The sequence below is a fragment of the Cydia fagiglandana genome, chromosome Z, assembly GCF_963556715.1.
Source record: "Cydia fagiglandana chromosome Z, ilCydFagi1.1, whole genome shotgun sequence".
In the NCBI taxonomy this organism is placed as follows: domain Eukaryota; kingdom Metazoa; phylum Arthropoda; class Insecta; order Lepidoptera; family Tortricidae; genus Cydia; species Cydia fagiglandana.
The window spans coordinates 33,117,249-33,135,934 of NC_085959.1; the positions used below are offsets into that span (position 1 = coordinate 33,117,249).

Below are 18,686 nucleotides of genomic sequence, written 5' to 3' on the forward strand. Positions count from 1 at the left end.
CAATGACTTACTTGGATGGATTCATAATTTCTTCAGTGACATAGTTGAGATTGTTCCAGCCGTCGTAGGCCCACAGGCCGGTGTAGAAGGCCGTGGCAATGTTGCCGAAGGTGGCCGTGCTAGTCGAGAAGTTGGGCTCCTGTAAATGTCGCGTATTACCTGCACCATACGGACACAACCAACTGTAAGTCTGCATCGATTCATCCCTGTTCAGGTGAAATATTCGAGGTACGATCGGCTATGGAGTCTTATGGAATGGTGATGTATGAATATAATTAGGTACCTAGTCAATGACGATAATCGCTTGACAGTCCGGCAGACAGTAAAGTTTATCCAAAGCGAATTCCATAGTGCTACCTAATATTTTGCGAGTTATTCTTACAGGGTTTCGCTTTTATTTTCTTTTCTGATTTATGTTTAATTCTCTCATGACATTATTGAAAATTTAGAAGTAGGTAAATTAATTTTTTTAAATACCCGATAATTAAATCGCAATGCAACAGCACTTCTTCACTTCTCATTCAATAAATATGCATTAATTGCCGGTTTATATTTCTAAATTGAACCTTTTATATCGATCGTTACCCCCTATGACCCCACAATTTATGACTTATGAAAATCATTTATTAAAATGAAATGCTCTATCTGTAAGTATGCCCCGACCGTTTATTTAATATTGTTTCACTAATGGAGATTGTTTGCATCTACGAGTATATTATCCCCGAACTGTCAACTGTAGTATGAAAGTGATTTCACATTCAGCACGATGATGATCCCTGGGTGAATGTTTATTAACTGCCTATATTAGTGCTAAAGTAAAAACCGTCGTATTAACAAATGATTATGAGAGGAAACGAATATGTCTGGCAACTTATTGCCAGTAAGTAACGGAAGATCCCGTCTTTTTATGAAGTATTACCTAATATCAGTTTGTAAGCGCCGCCGCAGACGATGATGGCGATTGCGACTAACTTCGCAGCGGTGAAGATGTTTTGGACGTTTGTGGCCAGGTTCACGCTGTAGCAGTTCACCGCCAATATCATCACTAGAATAGAAACGATCATTTAAGGTGGCTGCGTACATAACGTGAATTTGCCCCAGATGGGGAGGGTTGGGGACGACTTTGCTTCCCGCTTCGACCGGCTCCCTAGCGCGGACCGGTCATAGATTTTTTTGCCCATCAAGCTCCCAACATATTACGCATGAAGCCACTTTTAGACATCGCTTTAAAATAGTTACATATTTATTTGATTTGATATTTATTCAGGGATAAATTTACAGCATTACAGCTGTTAAAATTAAACAACGACGATTGGCCACCTATTTTACCACCATTAAATGTCTATCGCTATAGCAATGATTTCTCAACGCGGGGCTCCAAACTTATGTTACCTATATATGAGAACTCGTATAAAAAATTCGCAAAGCAAATTAGCATAAAACAATCGCATAGCACATAATCTATATCTGCATCACGAAAACATTCCGGTGCCGAAAGACATACAGAATGATTAACAAAAGCTGGCGCGGAATTTATATAATGAGAGTGACAGATAGTTTACTTCAATATAAACATTATAAATTTATATACTTCGCGCCAGTTCTTATAAAAAAAATTACAGTATAATATTTAAGTTATGTATTAGCAAATACATACTTAAATAAAATCTCTTTACTTAATATTTTATTTGTATTAGTGTATGTAATAAAATATGTATGAGTAAGTATCTACCTACCTTGTATTTTCGATACGAAAATCAAATATTATTTAGGTATACGACGTACCCATTCCAGTGCTGTTTTAATTAGTTGTTGATTCGCAGCGGCACGGCATTCCACTACACTATACCCGACACCCTTTTACATTCATAATCATAATTCTCTTATTCATCACCCCATTTCGTCGCTTGTGTGCGAGTCATTGCGAGTTTATTACCAGGCCAATACCAATGCCAATGATACTAGGGTTGTTATTTCACGCGCTAACCGAGCATCGCTTTCAAAGAACCAGTCACCGTGCCCTCCAGATTTGTTACAGCTAAATGCAGTCGGAGTTCACTTTACACTGTTTAGACTGGCTTGTGGTCGACACGCGAGGGAACCCGAGCCCAGGAAGTCCTCAACATTGAACTTGGTTATTGACAGTATATATGATCAGTGCAATCGATATTAAATTGAAGGTTCAGCTCACCTATTGAAATGACCGCTACCAGTTTGACAAGCGCATCGGGCGGTTCGCATTCACTAACGAACGGCTCCACTGCGTACTTGGCGAAGCTCAGACAGATGATTGCCATCTGTGACGGTTTCAGCACCAGAGTTGACACCTGCAGGACCGGCAAATAAATTGTAAATTATGCATTCCTATTAGGCAACCTATGTACCATTGTACTTTGTAACGTTGGCAATCTTAGTTTTATTGACTAATTAATTGCATATGCCCTTTAATATTTTAGAATACAACAAAATATATATACCTACACTTATTCAATGCAGGTGCATCGTTTGAATGTAGGATTTAAGTATTTACAAAAGTAGTTCTACTAATTCTACTTGTAGGTAAAAAAATCAATAAATTACCTACACTATGTTTTTATTTTTTCATTATAAATTTAACCTCTAGGTACTGATTGTGAAGAGTACTTATGATCGATCTAAACATTCTAAACATAGACTATTGGCGACATTGAAACCTTGATTATCGCGAAACCCAAGAAATGTAAATTGCTGCATCGCCGACATAATAATTACTGCGCAGTTAGTCACTACGGGTATAAAATTTATGACTAAAGATCACTATTGCAGAAGGCATTGTTACAATTCGAATCTTTTCATGCTTGCTCAAATGTAATCATTTGCTTCCGAGTTTATAGGCTTACATATATGTATAGAGAAATTACTAAATAAATAAATTATTCCCTCATTCATGCATAGGTAGTGAATCAAGCTAAGTTGGCAGCGATTTTGATAGTCCAGACTGTGCAAGTGTTTTTAAACGTCATAATTTTAATAGAAGAAATTTTAAACGTCATAATTTTAATAGAAGAAATTTTAAACGTCATAATTTTAATAGAAGAAATTTTATGATTGCTTAGCTTGGTCTAACTCTACTCGTATCGCACTCATAGAACTGTAATAGTATAGGTACCCAGGAAAATAGAAACGCGGGTGGTCCTCCGAAGGCGTCCATGAAGTACGCATACTCGGCACCCGACGACGTGTTCATAGTTCCCAGCTCCGCGTACGCGAGCGCACCTGTGGACAAACCGGATGGTTGAAGCAGGAACCATATATACCTCTGTTGTTTAACAAAAAGTACAATCTTCGACGAGTAGACGATATTTCGTTAGGTACCAAATAATTGAGAGCACCCAGTCTTATTTAAGAGACCGCAGCAAGCGCGGACGAATTTCACCTTACCGTACAAACGGAATCTCGTTCTCAACTTCAAATTTTAAAACTTATTGTTGGATTGTAATTTGTAATGAAACTTTGCACATACTGTGACATGTCACATGAGGTACACGAGTATCTATGCCTGTAATTAGTTTAGGTATACCTATAGCTCCAGCTTATAAAACAAATGAAATAGAGCAAAAACAAGTTTAGTATGAAAAACTTAATATCGCATGGTATCTGAAGCTGCATAAACTAATTACAGGCGTAGAATTCTGATATACCTTATCCTATAGTAAGTACAAAGTTTCAGAGCAATCAAGAGTCGTTTTAAAATGAGAGCGTAATTACGTTTGTATGAAGAACCGAGCTTGCTGTGGACTTTTTACATTTTTTACAAACTTTTATTTTGTTTCACCTTTCACACCGGTATCTGACTGTTTGCAAACTAATTTCGGAAATCAAATTGGATCCGCTTTAAGAATGATTCACGTTAGACCGGGTCGGGGTTGGGCCGGAGTTTCCGGCGCTCCGTTTTCTATGGAAAGCACCGCGTGATCACCGATCAGCCGTCATAGAACATGTCATGTCGGACGCCTCGGCTCGGGCCCGGCCCGGTCTACCGTGAGCCATCCTTTAGAAGTCTTATGTTCAAAAACATTAAAAAAAGTCAGCCAATACGCTGTAAGGTGAACATTATTGACACATTGTTCGTTCAAATCGGCGTCGGCCTGTACACGTGATCCCATTGAGACAGCTTCGTTTAACAACACCACGTCTACTTACTCAGCTAACAAAGGATGTTTAGATTCTTGAGTTCAGATCAAGTTCGCAGAAACATAGTTTATTATTATACCATGCAGACTGTTTTTATTGGACATCGGATCACTTTGCAATAACATCATTCATGCTTCGTTGCTGCAACAGCATGAAATCATCAGGTTGACTACTTGTTTCCGTTAAGATTAAGTAGCATAATTTGATATGCTGTTAACTATGTATCATATCATAATTTAACATTAATTATAATACATACCTCTTTATAGGTAGGTACTACGAGTACATACTAATAACATGAATCCGTATCACTCAGAAGTAGATGATTTTTCAGGAGATTACGAGCCACTCCTGGATAAGATAAACATAGGTTTATAGTTGCCTCCAGAAACTCGCGAACTAAATTGACATGAGTTTGACAAATAAAATGATACCAGGAATAGCAAAGAAAAAATAGTCAGGGGTATTTGTCGATAAAATGATATCGATAAGTAAGATGCACCTACTACCCATGTGATAATTATAAAGGGGTCACAAACGATTTCGATTTGTATGAATGTGACGAGAAATGTGGTTGATTCGATTGTAAGATTGTGACGTTACCAATTAAATCAAGAGGTGCAGATGTGAAACTAACAAATTTCAATGTTAAGACGAAACAGGACCTGAGTTTTAAATATTTTAGGTAAATATACCCATCTCGCTAACGGAAGCGGCTCCTAAACTAGTGCGATAAGGACAAGGCGAAAAATCCTGCGTAAAAATCTCAAAAATCGAGGTTTCGTACTCGACTGTTTCCTCCAAAACTTAACCAGTCATAACCAAATTTGGAAAGCTAAATGATTATGAAATTATCTGTGCCGGACCGTTTTGCTTTTTTGGCTAATTGATATCAGTTTTGAATACTACGCCTCTCATTGCGGCATAGTCAATGAGCCCATTTTGGCCATTTTTGAAAGGCTCTAAGAGAGCGCCTTAAAAAAACAAAAATATCAAAAAAGCAAAACGGTCCGATAGATATTGACAATATTAATCTGTGTTGAAAAAATCATTGCTCTAGCATTAAACCCCACGGAGAAAACAGTCGAGTACGTTTGTATGGAGATATGACCACTCCTGTTGGCTCTTAATAGGCAGGTTTGGGGGCAAGTTGTTTATATCAAGAGCTCGCGGTTGTCGCCATAAATCTAAAATTGGTGATTTAATTTTATACAATGTGACCGGTAGATGAGATTGAACGATAATTAAAGTTAGACCAAGAAAAGTCTGCAGCGATTTTGATAGCCCACGCAGTGCAACTGTTATTTATACCTCATAATTTCATAGAATTTTGACGTTTAAAATAATACTTGCACTGCATGGGCTATTAAAATCGCTGCAGATTTTTTTTGGTCTAATTGTATTTAAATTCTGACCTAATTGTCAACATGAATGTCTAGTTTCCAACGTCCCTAACGTTTTAATGTTTACGTCCACACCACACAAAATAAATGAGAAATCTTATCTTATTTCGCCGTCTGGGCGAATATATAAATAAGGCTATTTGTATTTTGAGCCAAGATCACGGTTTTTATGTTATCACCTACAACTTGTTACTCTAGCTGTAAGTTTTCCTAACAAATAAAATAAATATAATAAAATATTTATATAATTAACTACAATATGTTTATCCAATATCCTTGTATCGATTACTATAAAATTGCACAAAAAATTATCGAAATACCAAGTAACATTTGTAAAATAATTTAAATTACTTAAAGATACTTTTTAACTGACCGCGCAACAGTAGCGCCGCTAGCGGTGAATTCTCGCGATATTCTCTAATCCAAACTTTTTTGAAAATATCGATATGAACAGCACTGGCCAAACTGTGGTATCATTTGTGCACATTGACCTGTCAATTTAGTTCGCGAGTTTCTGGAGGCAACCTTAGGTATAAGCTGGCCTATGATATCGAAGGGGATTATTTGCCCAGCAATCAATATGATGATGGTGCAGTCAGCATCAATAATAGCGGATGAGACAACGTGACAACAGTATCTGCCACCATGGAATATTTTTCCACATAGAGATATTATAGTTATGTTATTAGTTTATGCCGCCCCTTATGGTCTGTCGGCCCGCGGGCCATTGCTCCGTTTTCCCTAGGGCAGGGGTGCGAACCTCCTGACTTCGGCCAAACGCGACTCCGGTCGGCTTAGCATTGCTCCGAGCAATTGTTAGGGTCACCACTTGACGTCCCTTTGCGTGCACGACCACTGATAAGATAATGGCTTGAATTTTGACAAACCTAAATAGCCGCAAGGGATAGTGCATATGGAAAGGGACAGCATGATTCGACCCTGAACCACTGTCAAACTTCGGTTTTGTAGGAAGTTTCCTTTCTGTACGGTAGTATTATTATTTATTCTGTGCCTAGGGTAAATGTGCCTTTGACTTACCCAGCAACGAAAGTAGGCCACACGCCATCCAAATGATGAAGCTGATGCCCACCGAACCAGTGCGCTCCAACAGCCCAGAGGGCGAGACGAATATTCCAGATCCTGAATCGTACAAAAACATTTAATACAAACGCTTATTTTATACAGGCCAGGTCCAGCTAAATCTTCATATACATAGGTACCTAACACATATACAATTCAAATAGTTTACAAAACTTAATGGCAAACGTTTTGAATAAATACAATATACATATCATTACAGGGACTCCTATTTTCCTAGAAATTTTGTAAGCTTAAATCATACAAACGTAAACACAGTAAGCTACGAGATTTTTTTTTATCATACCATCGAAGTATTTTAAAGCAGAGTTTATTACGTACCAAGAGTTTATCCCATTTGTCTAGTCGGTAGATCAACTAGTAAAAAACGCGTCTAGTTCGTGTCGGACGACGCATAATGGAGGATTCCGTACCATCATATTATACAAAAAAAACATACAAAAGACGGCTTCTTAGCGGCACATAAGTCGTTTTAATAAGTTGTTTTGGATAATCTCATTATTCATTATCGTGTTCAGAATAAATTTCATAAGTTACAGTAGCCCTGGGGACATTTTATTTGGACTTTCGAAGCGATTATTTCCAAAGTATGTTTAATTTATAAAACACTTAATATAGTTTTGGCAAGCCATTTCCATCAGTGCAGTCAGCCAAGAAAGTGGTCAACCACTTTTCGACTCTATCATCTGATTGATAGAGTCGAAAAGTGGTAGACAACTTTCTTGGCTGACTGTACAAAAGCCTGCAAATTTAAGAAATATAGGTATGATGGGTTATCCTCCCATAGGAAATTTTTATTTAGTTTGTTTTTCCTACTGGCATTGTGGGATTGCCAGAGTAAAACAGGGACTGAAAAGGTACCGTTAAAAACGGTTTTGACCGGTCTTTTTAAAGGTACCCGACCGTTAAAAGTAGCATTTCGGTACCAATATCAATCGGTACCCGTATCCAAACAAGCTTCCGTTCAAACAGTACCGTTAAATAAAAGTACCTTTAGGTGTTTTTTTATAGGTACCCGACCGTTAAACTAGCATTCCATATTGATATCAATACTTTAGGTATCCAAATAAGCTTTAGCCCAAACGGTACCGTTAAATGTAGGCTTCCGTCCAAACGGTACCCTTAAATAAAAAAAACTTATAGCGTTTGATCTGATACCTCAATTCAAAGCGGTCACTCGCGAGAGCGGGAGGTAACGCGTGTCTCCCTTTCACTTTTCACTAGGTACACGGATCCCAATGTGATTGTTTGTGAATTATATTGTCATCATCATCATCATCATCATCATCATTGACATAAAAGTCATCATGGGTGTCGTTTTATAGGTTTCAGGGAGTGCAGAATTCAAAAATGATGACAATTTTGGAATCCAAGATGTCTGACGTGCACTTTGACATAAAAGTCATCATGGGTGTCGTTTTGTAGGTTTCAGGGAGTGCAGAATTCAAAAATGATGACAATTTTGGAATCCAAGATGTCTGACGTGCACTTTGACATAGAAGTCATCATGTGTGTCGTTTTATAGGTTTTAGGGTGCGCAGAATTCAAAAATGATGACTCGGCACTCCTATGTCAAAGTACACGGCAGACATGTTGGATTCCAAAACAGTTATCATTTTCTAAGTCCGCAGTCCTGAAAAGCTATAAAACAACAAAGACCTTATTACAAAAGGCATAAGGTCCTTTACCTACTGATTCTACTGAAGACCGTTAGCGTTAACGGTACCGTTTGAATTTTATTTATTCGGGTACCGTTACTATTTGATACCTTTTCAATTGATACCTTTATATTAGATACTGGTATTTTGCCGTTTTATTTGGGTACCCTTACTGTTGGATACCTATTCTGTTGATACCTTTTTTTTAGGTACTGCTATTTTGCCGTTTGATTCGGGTACCGTTTCTGTTGGATACCTATTCAATTGATACCTTTATTTTAAGTACTAGTATTTTGCCGTTTTATTTGGGTACCATTATTGTTGGATACCTACTCAATTGATACCTTTATTTTAGGTTACCGGTCTTTTGCGGTTTTTCAGTCCTTGGAGTAAAATGGCCGACATACGAACAGACGGATATGCCAAACTATAAGGGATACGTTTTTACCATTTTAGCTACGGTACCCTAAAATCGCAATGAAAACGTTCTAAGAAATAAGTAATACTGGCAATACCGCTAGTTCTGTTTGCCAACAAATACTAACACCCAAAGGTGTTATGAGTGCTTGCTCAAGGGTGTTATGAGTGCTTGTAATGCTCTCAGCACTTCAAGAGCCGCAAAGTATAAATAAACACATAGGTACTCGTGGCTTATATGGAAATATTTTTGCCACTTGATAGAAGCTACAAATAGGTACAAATACAAATCGGATTGAGTAGGAAGCGTAACTAGTATTCATAGTTTTTGCTAAATATTATCAATCAACATCTAATACATGACAGCAAATTATCCTCGGCTATTTCTGCGACATGAAGCAAATGGTGTAGGGAAGAGTGGCCTAAAAAGTGTGGCTGTGGGGGATTTTTCTACATAAGCATCTGTATGATGTATTTTTCTACATACTTACATATACTTAATTTGTTTAAATTGGTATAAGTAAGTATTTATTGGTACTACGCCGGCTCTTTTTAACAAGCTTTTATTAGGTCGACCTGTATGTAACTAACTATGTAATGGAATCTAAGGTAACTAATTTAACCATCTTCCAAGGATCGTAGCGTCATGAAAATTGGCAGCTGTATGTAGTTGTGATGACAATACAATAATATGGTACTGTCGAACTGATCTGATGATGGAGACAGGAGGTGGCCATAGGAACTCTCGACCTGTATGTAACTAACTATGTAATGGAATCTAAGGTAACTAATTTAACCATCTTCCAAGGGTCGTAGCGTCATGAAAATTGGCAGCTGTATGTAGTTCTGATGACAATACAATAATATGGTACTGTCGAACAGATCTGATGATGGAGACAGGAGGTGGCCATAGAAACTCTGTGATGAAACAATGCAACCTAATTGTGTTAGGGGTTTTCAGAATTGTCTCGATGAGTATTAGTTGTCGGTCGTAAGAAAATTACAGTCAGCGAAAAAAGCTTGTACCAAAAATGAAATTTTTGCCAAAAACTTATTAACCTTTCGAGCGTGAAAGCAAAAGTGTCGTTGTAGCAAACCAAACAACACACTAACGTTATAGCTTACCCATTATAAATGAACAAGTAATACCGACCTATCATGGTGCCGACAATTAGAGCCACCCCACTGAAGAGTCCCACCCGTCTCTTGAGGTGAACAGGGTCGTCCTGAGCTGAGTCCGACCCCTCCAACTGCAATAAAACACAACTTTTAACTACGCATTTACATAAATAACCTACATACATATACAACCTATTAACGTTCTTAAATACATCTACAGCTACTGCTCTGCGTAAGTACGCAGAGTTAACTTGGTCCGATTGTAGGTGGCCAAAGGTGCCTCCCAAGCAGGATTCTTTCTTTGTTAGTAAATTGATTATATGTTTTAAAATGCACGCACCCTTGACCCGTTTTTATTGTTAGTAGGTATAAATTTATATATATTTGCATAAAAACTTATGCGTTCATGACCTAGTAATCTCCTTATAACCTCAGTAAGCCGATTTGCAAACGAAGTCCGACGTGACGTCTCAATCTTTTTCCTTTCAAGATTAGGTAAGTAAGTATGTACATTTGAGACTACGGCGCAGTCTTAGTGCTCAGTAAACACATTTCACGAGAATATTTGGCTTAGTGAGCTGCTTAGTAAAGAATAGACCAGTATTATTTTCAAATACAATAAAGAAGGTAATCAACAAGTCATAATAACTGACGTTGTTTAAGTATTTAGGTAAGTCCTTTGTAAAATTGAAGATTCATGATCAGAATGCTGTTCAGGCGCTCCTAAGAAAATAATTATCGTTTTTTTAACGGAGGCGTCTGAAATTTAAATCATCATAACATTGGTCGATTTTTAATGAAATCGAGTTACATTTTCGCCCAATTCATGACAAGATCACACGAGTGTTTTAAAATTATGCACAGTTACATACTGCCTTTTGCCTTATCTACACACATATTATAAACTCTCTATGATGTGTTCAAGAACCGTATGTTATGACCGACATCACACCGACATCAATGATCACACTGTTTTCAATTAATATCTCATATCGAATAGAACGTCATCTCGACTGATGTCGAGATCAAGTTCCTTTGTTTTGAAGAGATAGGTATGCGAAGTTTGAATGTCACATTATTTAATTAATAACTAATCGCAGTTAATGAATTTGTTGGAATAAAACAATAAAACAGTTTGCCGTATATAGATATGTTAGCCGTACTTTGACTGCATCATAGAGGGTTTATGATATGATACATGTGTCGATAAAATATCTTAACCTGATAAGTGGCGAGGAAAAAGCAAGTCATAACTGCAAAAAATGTTAAGTAGGTAATATTGAATAATTATATACACCACTGAAAGAAAAAGATTTATGATTGATCGTCACGTACAAGATTTATTTATATTTATAATTTTTTTACAATCAATAATGCAATTATTTTAATGTAGAACATAGCGACTTCAAACACAGCTGCGAAAATTTGAGCCGGTCTAGAATATTAATCAAATGTAATAAAACGTAATCTATATAACGTACCATATTATTATAACATGTAGATAGTAGCCAAGTAGATATCTTACAATTTTCTAGGAGTCGCTCGCCTTCAATAATGTGTAATAGCAATGCAAACTGAATCGAATGGCAAATCTTATTGTCAATTGCTCTACAGTCTTCATCTCTGGAATGACTAATGGATTTTATGGATTTTTGAATTATATTATGCATAAGTAAATCAATTGCTTTTACTTATACCTATAGCTAACGCCGCGTGAAGGTGGATTTGCCATTTCAATTCATATCTACCGTGTCCCAAGTGAAAACTGTAATATGTATAATAAATGAAAATCTATTTTTTTTTCATAGAAGTTAAAGTTCATTACGAGGCTAGCTAAAAGTATTTTTAAATTAAAATCTCATATTTCAAATATAGTAACTAACTAGACAAAGACAGTACGTACACACTTGAAATACTAGCAGTAGGTAAAAGTACCTTGTCTCCTGGATTGGAGTTACCGTCGGTGAGCGCTCCTGTCGCGCCGTCTTCGGCGTCGAAGCCGGCGGAGCACCCGCGCCATACCAGTCCGCTTTCGTGTACGCTCCCTGAAACAGACACCATCGTTTAACTCCCATGCAACGATATTATAACTCCAGATAGGTTATAGAACTTATAGGCGTTCCAAAATTGAAACGCTTAAATTGTACAGTTGATCTTTAGTAGGGCCTAGGCAAGCGAAAAAAACGCCTACTTAAACGGGCTCCGCACACCGAAACAGAAAAGCTTAAATATTCAACAAACGAGTGTAACAAACATGGTAATAGGATGGTATGCGAAAATTAATCACAAAAACAGATTTATTCAGGTAGGTAATGAAATGAAATAAATATAGATTTTTCTGTGCTGGATGTATAACCATTGTTATATTATATAATATCTTTGCCCCCATCATCATATTATCAATGTGCCCAAAAACCGGTGTGAAAAAAACCGGCCAAGTGTGTGCCGGGCCACGCATAATGTAGGGTTCCGTGCCTTCATACTTCGCAGCACTTACATTATCGTTTGCGTCACACGTTGATTTTACTTGAAATTTATTTTTCCTCTTTTATTTAGGTACCTACCTACAATATGGAGTGCCTCCCCTAAAAATATATTTTTATAAATTTTAACTTCTAAACTTAGTAGCGACTCACCAAACACACCTAAATACATTCCAAATTTAATTAAAATATGTATATCTTATAGGTTCTGTTCGGAAAGAGATTAGTCGTGGAATGTATTGAAATTTCACGACTCTTTTCGAACAGGCTCCATTTTCCGAGTAAAATGGCTGTGATAAACAGACAGGCGGACAGATGGACCTAACCTAATCCGCGACATAAACTAAAGGTCGATCTCTGTCTAAATAATAGAGCTTTTGCCTTAAGTGGCCCACTGATTAACAGTCCGCCGGACGGTATCGGCCTATCAGTTAGAACAAAATTTTGACAGTTCCGAACGACTGACAGGCCGATACCGTCCGGCGGACTGTTAATCAGTGGGCCCCTTTACGGATTAATCTGGCCGTAATTTATAAAGGGTGGCTAAAAAGTAACTGCACTCCCGTTGCCAGGGAGGTTTTGGGATTATACAGAGCAACTTTTACTATGGGACCAATCCCGAAATCGCGAAAAATAATTTAGCTGTTTCATACATTTTGGCTGGTCCATTTTCCATGGCGGGATAATTTTTTTTTTCGCGTATATCCCAGAACCTTCCTGGCAATGGGAATTCAGTTATTTTTAACAAGCTTTTATTAGGTCGACCTGTATGTACTCGTAACTATGAAATGGAATCTAAGGTAACTAATTTAACCATCTTCCGAGGATCATAGCGTCATGAAAACTGGCAGCTGTATGTAGTTCTGATGACAATACAATAATATGGTACTTTCGAACTAATCTGATGATGGAGACAGGAGGTGGCCATAGGAACTCTGTGAAGCAACCTAATTGTTTTAGGGGTTTTTAGAATTGTCTCGATGAGTATTAGTTGTCTGTCGTAAGAAAAGTACAGTCAGCGATAAAAGCTTGTACCAAAAATGAATTTTTTGTCAAAAACGTATTTAGCCGCTGTTTATAATATATGCGTATAGCATCAGTTACAAACAAGCTCTACAGTATTTAGTATTTGATAAGGTATCAGTGTAGTGTCCACTTGGGTTAATCGCTATGTAAGCCCCCCCTTTTTACGGCATAGTTTTAACGGTAGAGATATAAAAGGAAATTTTATGTAATCTTAACGATAATTTTGTTGATATTTTTAATAAACTAAACTAATTTGGGACTCCATTGATTGGCCAATTTAAATTTATTACAGACAACAACAATGGTCACTTTCCTGAGGTAAAATGACAAATGGGACATAACGATTTTAAATACAAATAACAATGACAGATTTACACTTTTATAATGACGTGGTGATGATTTATAATGACAGACAGACAGAGCCGAAGTAAAATATTTATAACGTATTTATTTTGTGTGTTGACAAAAAAATACGTTCAAAAATATTTTCGTTTTTTGTACCATCCTATGGATTTCACATTATATTTCCTTAAAAAGCGATTACTTCCCAAGAAGAATACGTTTTCATATAGTACCTATTGCTCGCAGTTTCTCTACGTGATCGAATCAGAAATGAGGAGATCCGTAGACGAACTAAAGTCACCGACATAGCCCACCGGATTAGCAAGCTGAAGTGGCAATGGGCAGGCCACATTGCACGCAGAGAAGATGGCCGATGGGGTCGAAAAGTGCTCGAGTGGAGACCACGGACTAGCAAGCGCAGCGTAGGACGTCCACCCACAAGATGGACAGACGATCTTGTTAAGGTCGCCGGAAGACGCTGGATGCGGGTCGCTTCCAACCGGCATGTATGGAGGTCCAAGGGGGAGGCCTATGTTCAGCAGTGGACGTCTTATGGCTGAGATGATGATGATGATGATGATAGTACCTATTCAACGACACCTTAATTCATAGGGTTGAAGAAAAAAACACCCCCACTTTGTGTACGAGAGGTACTTACGTAATTGTTTTTCCAACTTATTATTTTACCAGTTCTATCTATATCATGCCTATGCCAAATTTCAGCTCTCTTGTACTAATAAGCACTGAGCTAAACCGCAGACGGACAGACGGACAAAAAAAGAGACAGACTGACTGACTACGGAACCCTAATGAAATCCTTATAAGTAATTATTTTTTCTTTTTCGCGATATGGCGTCTCAGTGTCGTCATATTGAGTTGTGATTACTGTCATGTGATGACATTCAGACAAATACGACAAATGGATTGACGTAAGAATCGCATACTTATATAATACATAAATGCCATATATGTATAGGTACATAAATCTAATAATACATACATATATAAATACATATAATATAATTCTTTGCATCGCGCAGTCGGGTAATAGGGTTAATGACAGTATTTCATTGGGTTTTACCTACCTTATACGAGTATGTTTGTTAGTTCTGAGTTAAAACAGCAGCACAGTGCAAACGTCACGAGTGCTGTACTCGTAAATGCCACCCTCATCCTTGTATTTATGTAACAACATGATAAATGATTTTACACTAACACAGATTGTTGCCAAATTACACCATTAAACAAGAATAAAAGTTTTCACTGAAATAACTTGGCGATGTTGTTTTGATACGATATTTTTTTTCCGTCCGTCCGTCCGTGTCCGTGGTCTCTGCCTACCCCTCCGGGAAATAGGCGTGAGTATATGTATGTATGTATGTATTTTTTTATAAATTATATGATTTCTGGTTTCCAAGGGTAGCAGTGGAATTTCAGTCACTTGCTGAAAAGTTTAACATATTTTGAAAATAATATCTTAAACTCGGAATGAACCTCAGAAAATGACAAAGATTTTCTATAAGTATACCTATAAATAGGTATAGGTACAAGTACATATACAATTTAATTTGTGTTATCTTTCCACAAATGCCAACAATTTTTATAAAGACCAAAACAGACTCTCATATTCTACAGAACAGGATTACTTTTTCCTTGATGTCACCTTCATATCAAGCCGATGCGATTCTCTCTTCTCCGAATCAAAACACAAAACATTGTCAAAAATTAGTTCATCGCTAACAAAACTTTGTTGATTTGCGGTAAATTGGCTATTTCATTCAACATGCTAATGTATACATACAAAGATAAGTTTGAATTTCGGCGCTAACGAACAACGTAAGGTGTCGGAGTGCCAATAAGTATATTAATTACAAACATTAGTCTGCCGGTAGCTGCCAAAATGCTTGTATAAGTATATGTATCATGTTGAATTTTACGTTCATCCTGTTTCTAGGTCGTTGCCACAGGGTTCTGCCGGGTATCTATCTATTGATTAAAACTAGCGAATAGTGTACTAGTACTAGTAATGATTCTACGTACAGGAAGGTCGGGTGATCATTTAACAAGCTAATTTAATTGGTTGAGTGCGCATTAATATAAACTGCCTGTCGTTCCCTGTTGATACTAGTACTTCAGCATCAGCAACTCTCAAACTGTGACGCATGTCTATTGACTCGGACATACGCAGTCCAAGCATAGACACCTATGTGTACAACATCACGTACACACCATTTATTAGGAACATCGCTCGGGAAATTTATTGTTTCCACGCGCACGACACTATTGCCAGGAATTTAGGAGCTTTAACCTTGTTCAAACTACTTAATTAAAATTTTTCGACACACCTATTTTTCAATGGTTCAGATACGGGCCGAATTTCTAATCTTGATCCTCACCTTTCAGATTAAGCGCGTTCGCAAGCGAATAAATGTAAGTAACTATACCCTAGGCTCAGATTGGCAAAAAGTTATTAGGCGGTTATCATACTGCCACCGACTCCGCCGAGCGCCACGGAGTCGAGATGTGCGAGCCAGACAGTAGTATCCTGCCGAAGTGCCAAAGCCAAATGCGCTGATGTAGGTATATTTTTGGTCAACATTGTAATTCTGTACCTGTAGTTTTACGTCTTTTTCGTCTAGCATTACAGGAAACTGCGAAGAACGTAAATTCCAAATGGTTTTCCAATGTTTGTTATACGAGACGATGCGGTACTCTTAACTTTGCCTAACTTTAAAATCCCAGACAACTTTACGATGTTTATTCTATTTTAAAAATAACAATGGTAAGATTCCGTGCGCCTGTTATGTTTGCCAGAGTCGAGATAATAGACTCTACAACTTCACGTCAGGTTGGTATATTGCTATACCACGCATTACACAATAATGCACTGCACTTTGCGACGGCCGGCCAGCGTCAGCGCTCGGCAGGATAGGTAATATTAGGTTCAAGTACTCAACTGCACACACAGCAAATTCAATGAGAATTCAATGTTAAAGAAATATTTCCAGAAATAGGACTTACATTATTTTTATACTTGGTGACGCAATACAACGGCATCGTTGCGTGACAAGAGACATTTAAAAAAAAACATATAAGTAATAGCCATTTATTTACTGCCACTGTATCAATTAAGATTTTACGCAGTCATTTAAATCGTCACAAGTAGATAAGTATACAGAAGATCATTATGTAGGTCCAACAAATACCTGGGTAACTAACTACCTACACCTAAACTTGAGAACAATTTAAACGAATCACATTTTATGTAAATGTCTTCATTGATTCATTCATCATTCATTGAACAAAAATCTTTTCATTGATTAAGATTAATTCAAACTTACATTTTGACATTAAAATGACATCTAAACAATATCACTTTGTTATCTTTCGTGCGTCTCGCTAGCGCCAATACATGTACGGATTGCAAGCGAAATACACGCACGAATAATAACTAATAAAATATAATTTTGATGTCAAAATGTTCGTTTGGCTTAATTATTTTTGTAGCAAATACTCGTACAGGGCCTAGCAAAGATGTCAATTGTTTGTAGATTAACGTATTTCTGCAAAGGATGAAAAGGATCGTCAAGTTGGCTAGGTCCCGAGTAAGGTATGTTTATTTGAAATAGGTACCTCTAAATCTCTAAATAGCTAGATAATGTAAGAGATATCAACAGGCTGGCCAAAAAAGTGCAGCCAACCATGAAATCGCTAAAAAGAGTTGGTTGTTTCATACATTTTGGATGGTCCATTATCTATGGGAGAATTAAAAAAAAATCGCAATTTCGGGGTTGGTCCCACAGTAAAAGTTGCTCAGTTCCAAAACCTCCCTGGCAAAGGGAATGAACTTATTTTTTGGCTATGTATGTGTATGTATTTACTTTATCATCGATAGTTGTGTGAACTAGTTTCTAATTTTAAGCATCTTACACACGTATTCGGGAAACGAGATAATCACAAGATCTAGAGACGATATAGAGATCAACTAGATTTACATTAGATATCGACTAGATGTGACTTGGATATCTAAGTCATAACTTGTCGAAATCGTTCAAGAGGACCTCCAGAATCGCGGAAACGTCAAATTTGACATATCTATCTTACAGATATCTTTAAATTATCCATATCGTAACTTGTTGAGGTCTAGTAGAGATCTAATTCATTTCCCGAATCGAGCCGTTATTCTTATGAGAGAACTTTCTTTAAACCCCTGAAACAATGCAATGAAACAGAAATGCTTTTTCAATAAACGTTATTCTGTTGGTGCTGTTTTGAATAACTTCATAATGGGGGTTTCATCAATTAAATTATAGCCCTTAGGCCCCTTAGCTTCCTCCTTGGTTGGGTCGTCTACATGGTACTACCTAGTCTGTTTGTTGTTTCTCACAAACATACTAGTACCGTATAGCCGGTCAAACAATTTTGTCAGTAGAAAAAGGCGCGAAACTTCAAATTTTCTACAGAAGTTTATCCCTTCGCGCTACATTTTTTTTATTTGCTGCTCTTTTGTACCTGGCGGAAATGGCTAAAGTATAGATAAGTTGCAGATTGCATGACAGTTCATAAGTATACGGTATGTACATAAATATAGCGATACTAGATGTAATAAAACGACGTAATTCACTCTTAAGTGAGGTTTTATGCAGAGTACTTATACGAGTAAGTACCTATTTATAAAAATGTTAAGAGAATTAAATATGTATTACAAATTTGGTATTAGAAAAGCAAGAATGTAAAAACTTACTGGAAAAGGAGAATAATGATTAAGAGCATATGATCATCAAATATTCATCACAATGACAATTTTTACTTGATTGAAGAACACGATCTCTCAATTGACTTTCAATTAGTTAGCAACCACCAATGGAATTGGACCATTTAAAGTAATAAACTGTGATACATGTTAAAGTACAACCAATATTATTATGTCGTAGAATCATCAATGGGTTGCTTTGTTACACCAAGTA

The 18,686-nt window shown here is 37.1% G+C and overlaps 1 protein-coding gene across 2 annotated transcripts in view; it reads right to left on the reverse strand.

Moving 5' to 3' along the window:
• LOC134679133 (b(0,+)-type amino acid transporter 1-like) overlaps positions 1–18,686 on the reverse strand; it is a 39,926-nt gene that overhangs the window by 7,478 nt on the left and 13,762 nt on the right. For both annotated transcript variants that reach the window (XM_063537999.1, XM_063537998.1), the window contains exons 2-8: positions 11,804–11,913; positions 9,903–9,999; positions 6,615–6,716; positions 3,149–3,255; positions 2,192–2,327; positions 920–1,045; positions 12–159 (exon numbers count right to left, since the gene is read on the reverse strand). In XM_063537999.1, the coding sequence (XP_063394069.1) occupies positions 12–159; positions 920–1,045; positions 2,192–2,327; positions 3,149–3,255; positions 6,615–6,716; positions 9,903–9,999; positions 11,804–11,913 (826 nt within the window). The remainder of the gene's footprint in view (positions 1–11; positions 160–919; positions 1,046–2,191; positions 2,328–3,148; positions 3,256–6,614; positions 6,717–9,902; positions 10,000–11,803; positions 11,914–18,686) is intronic.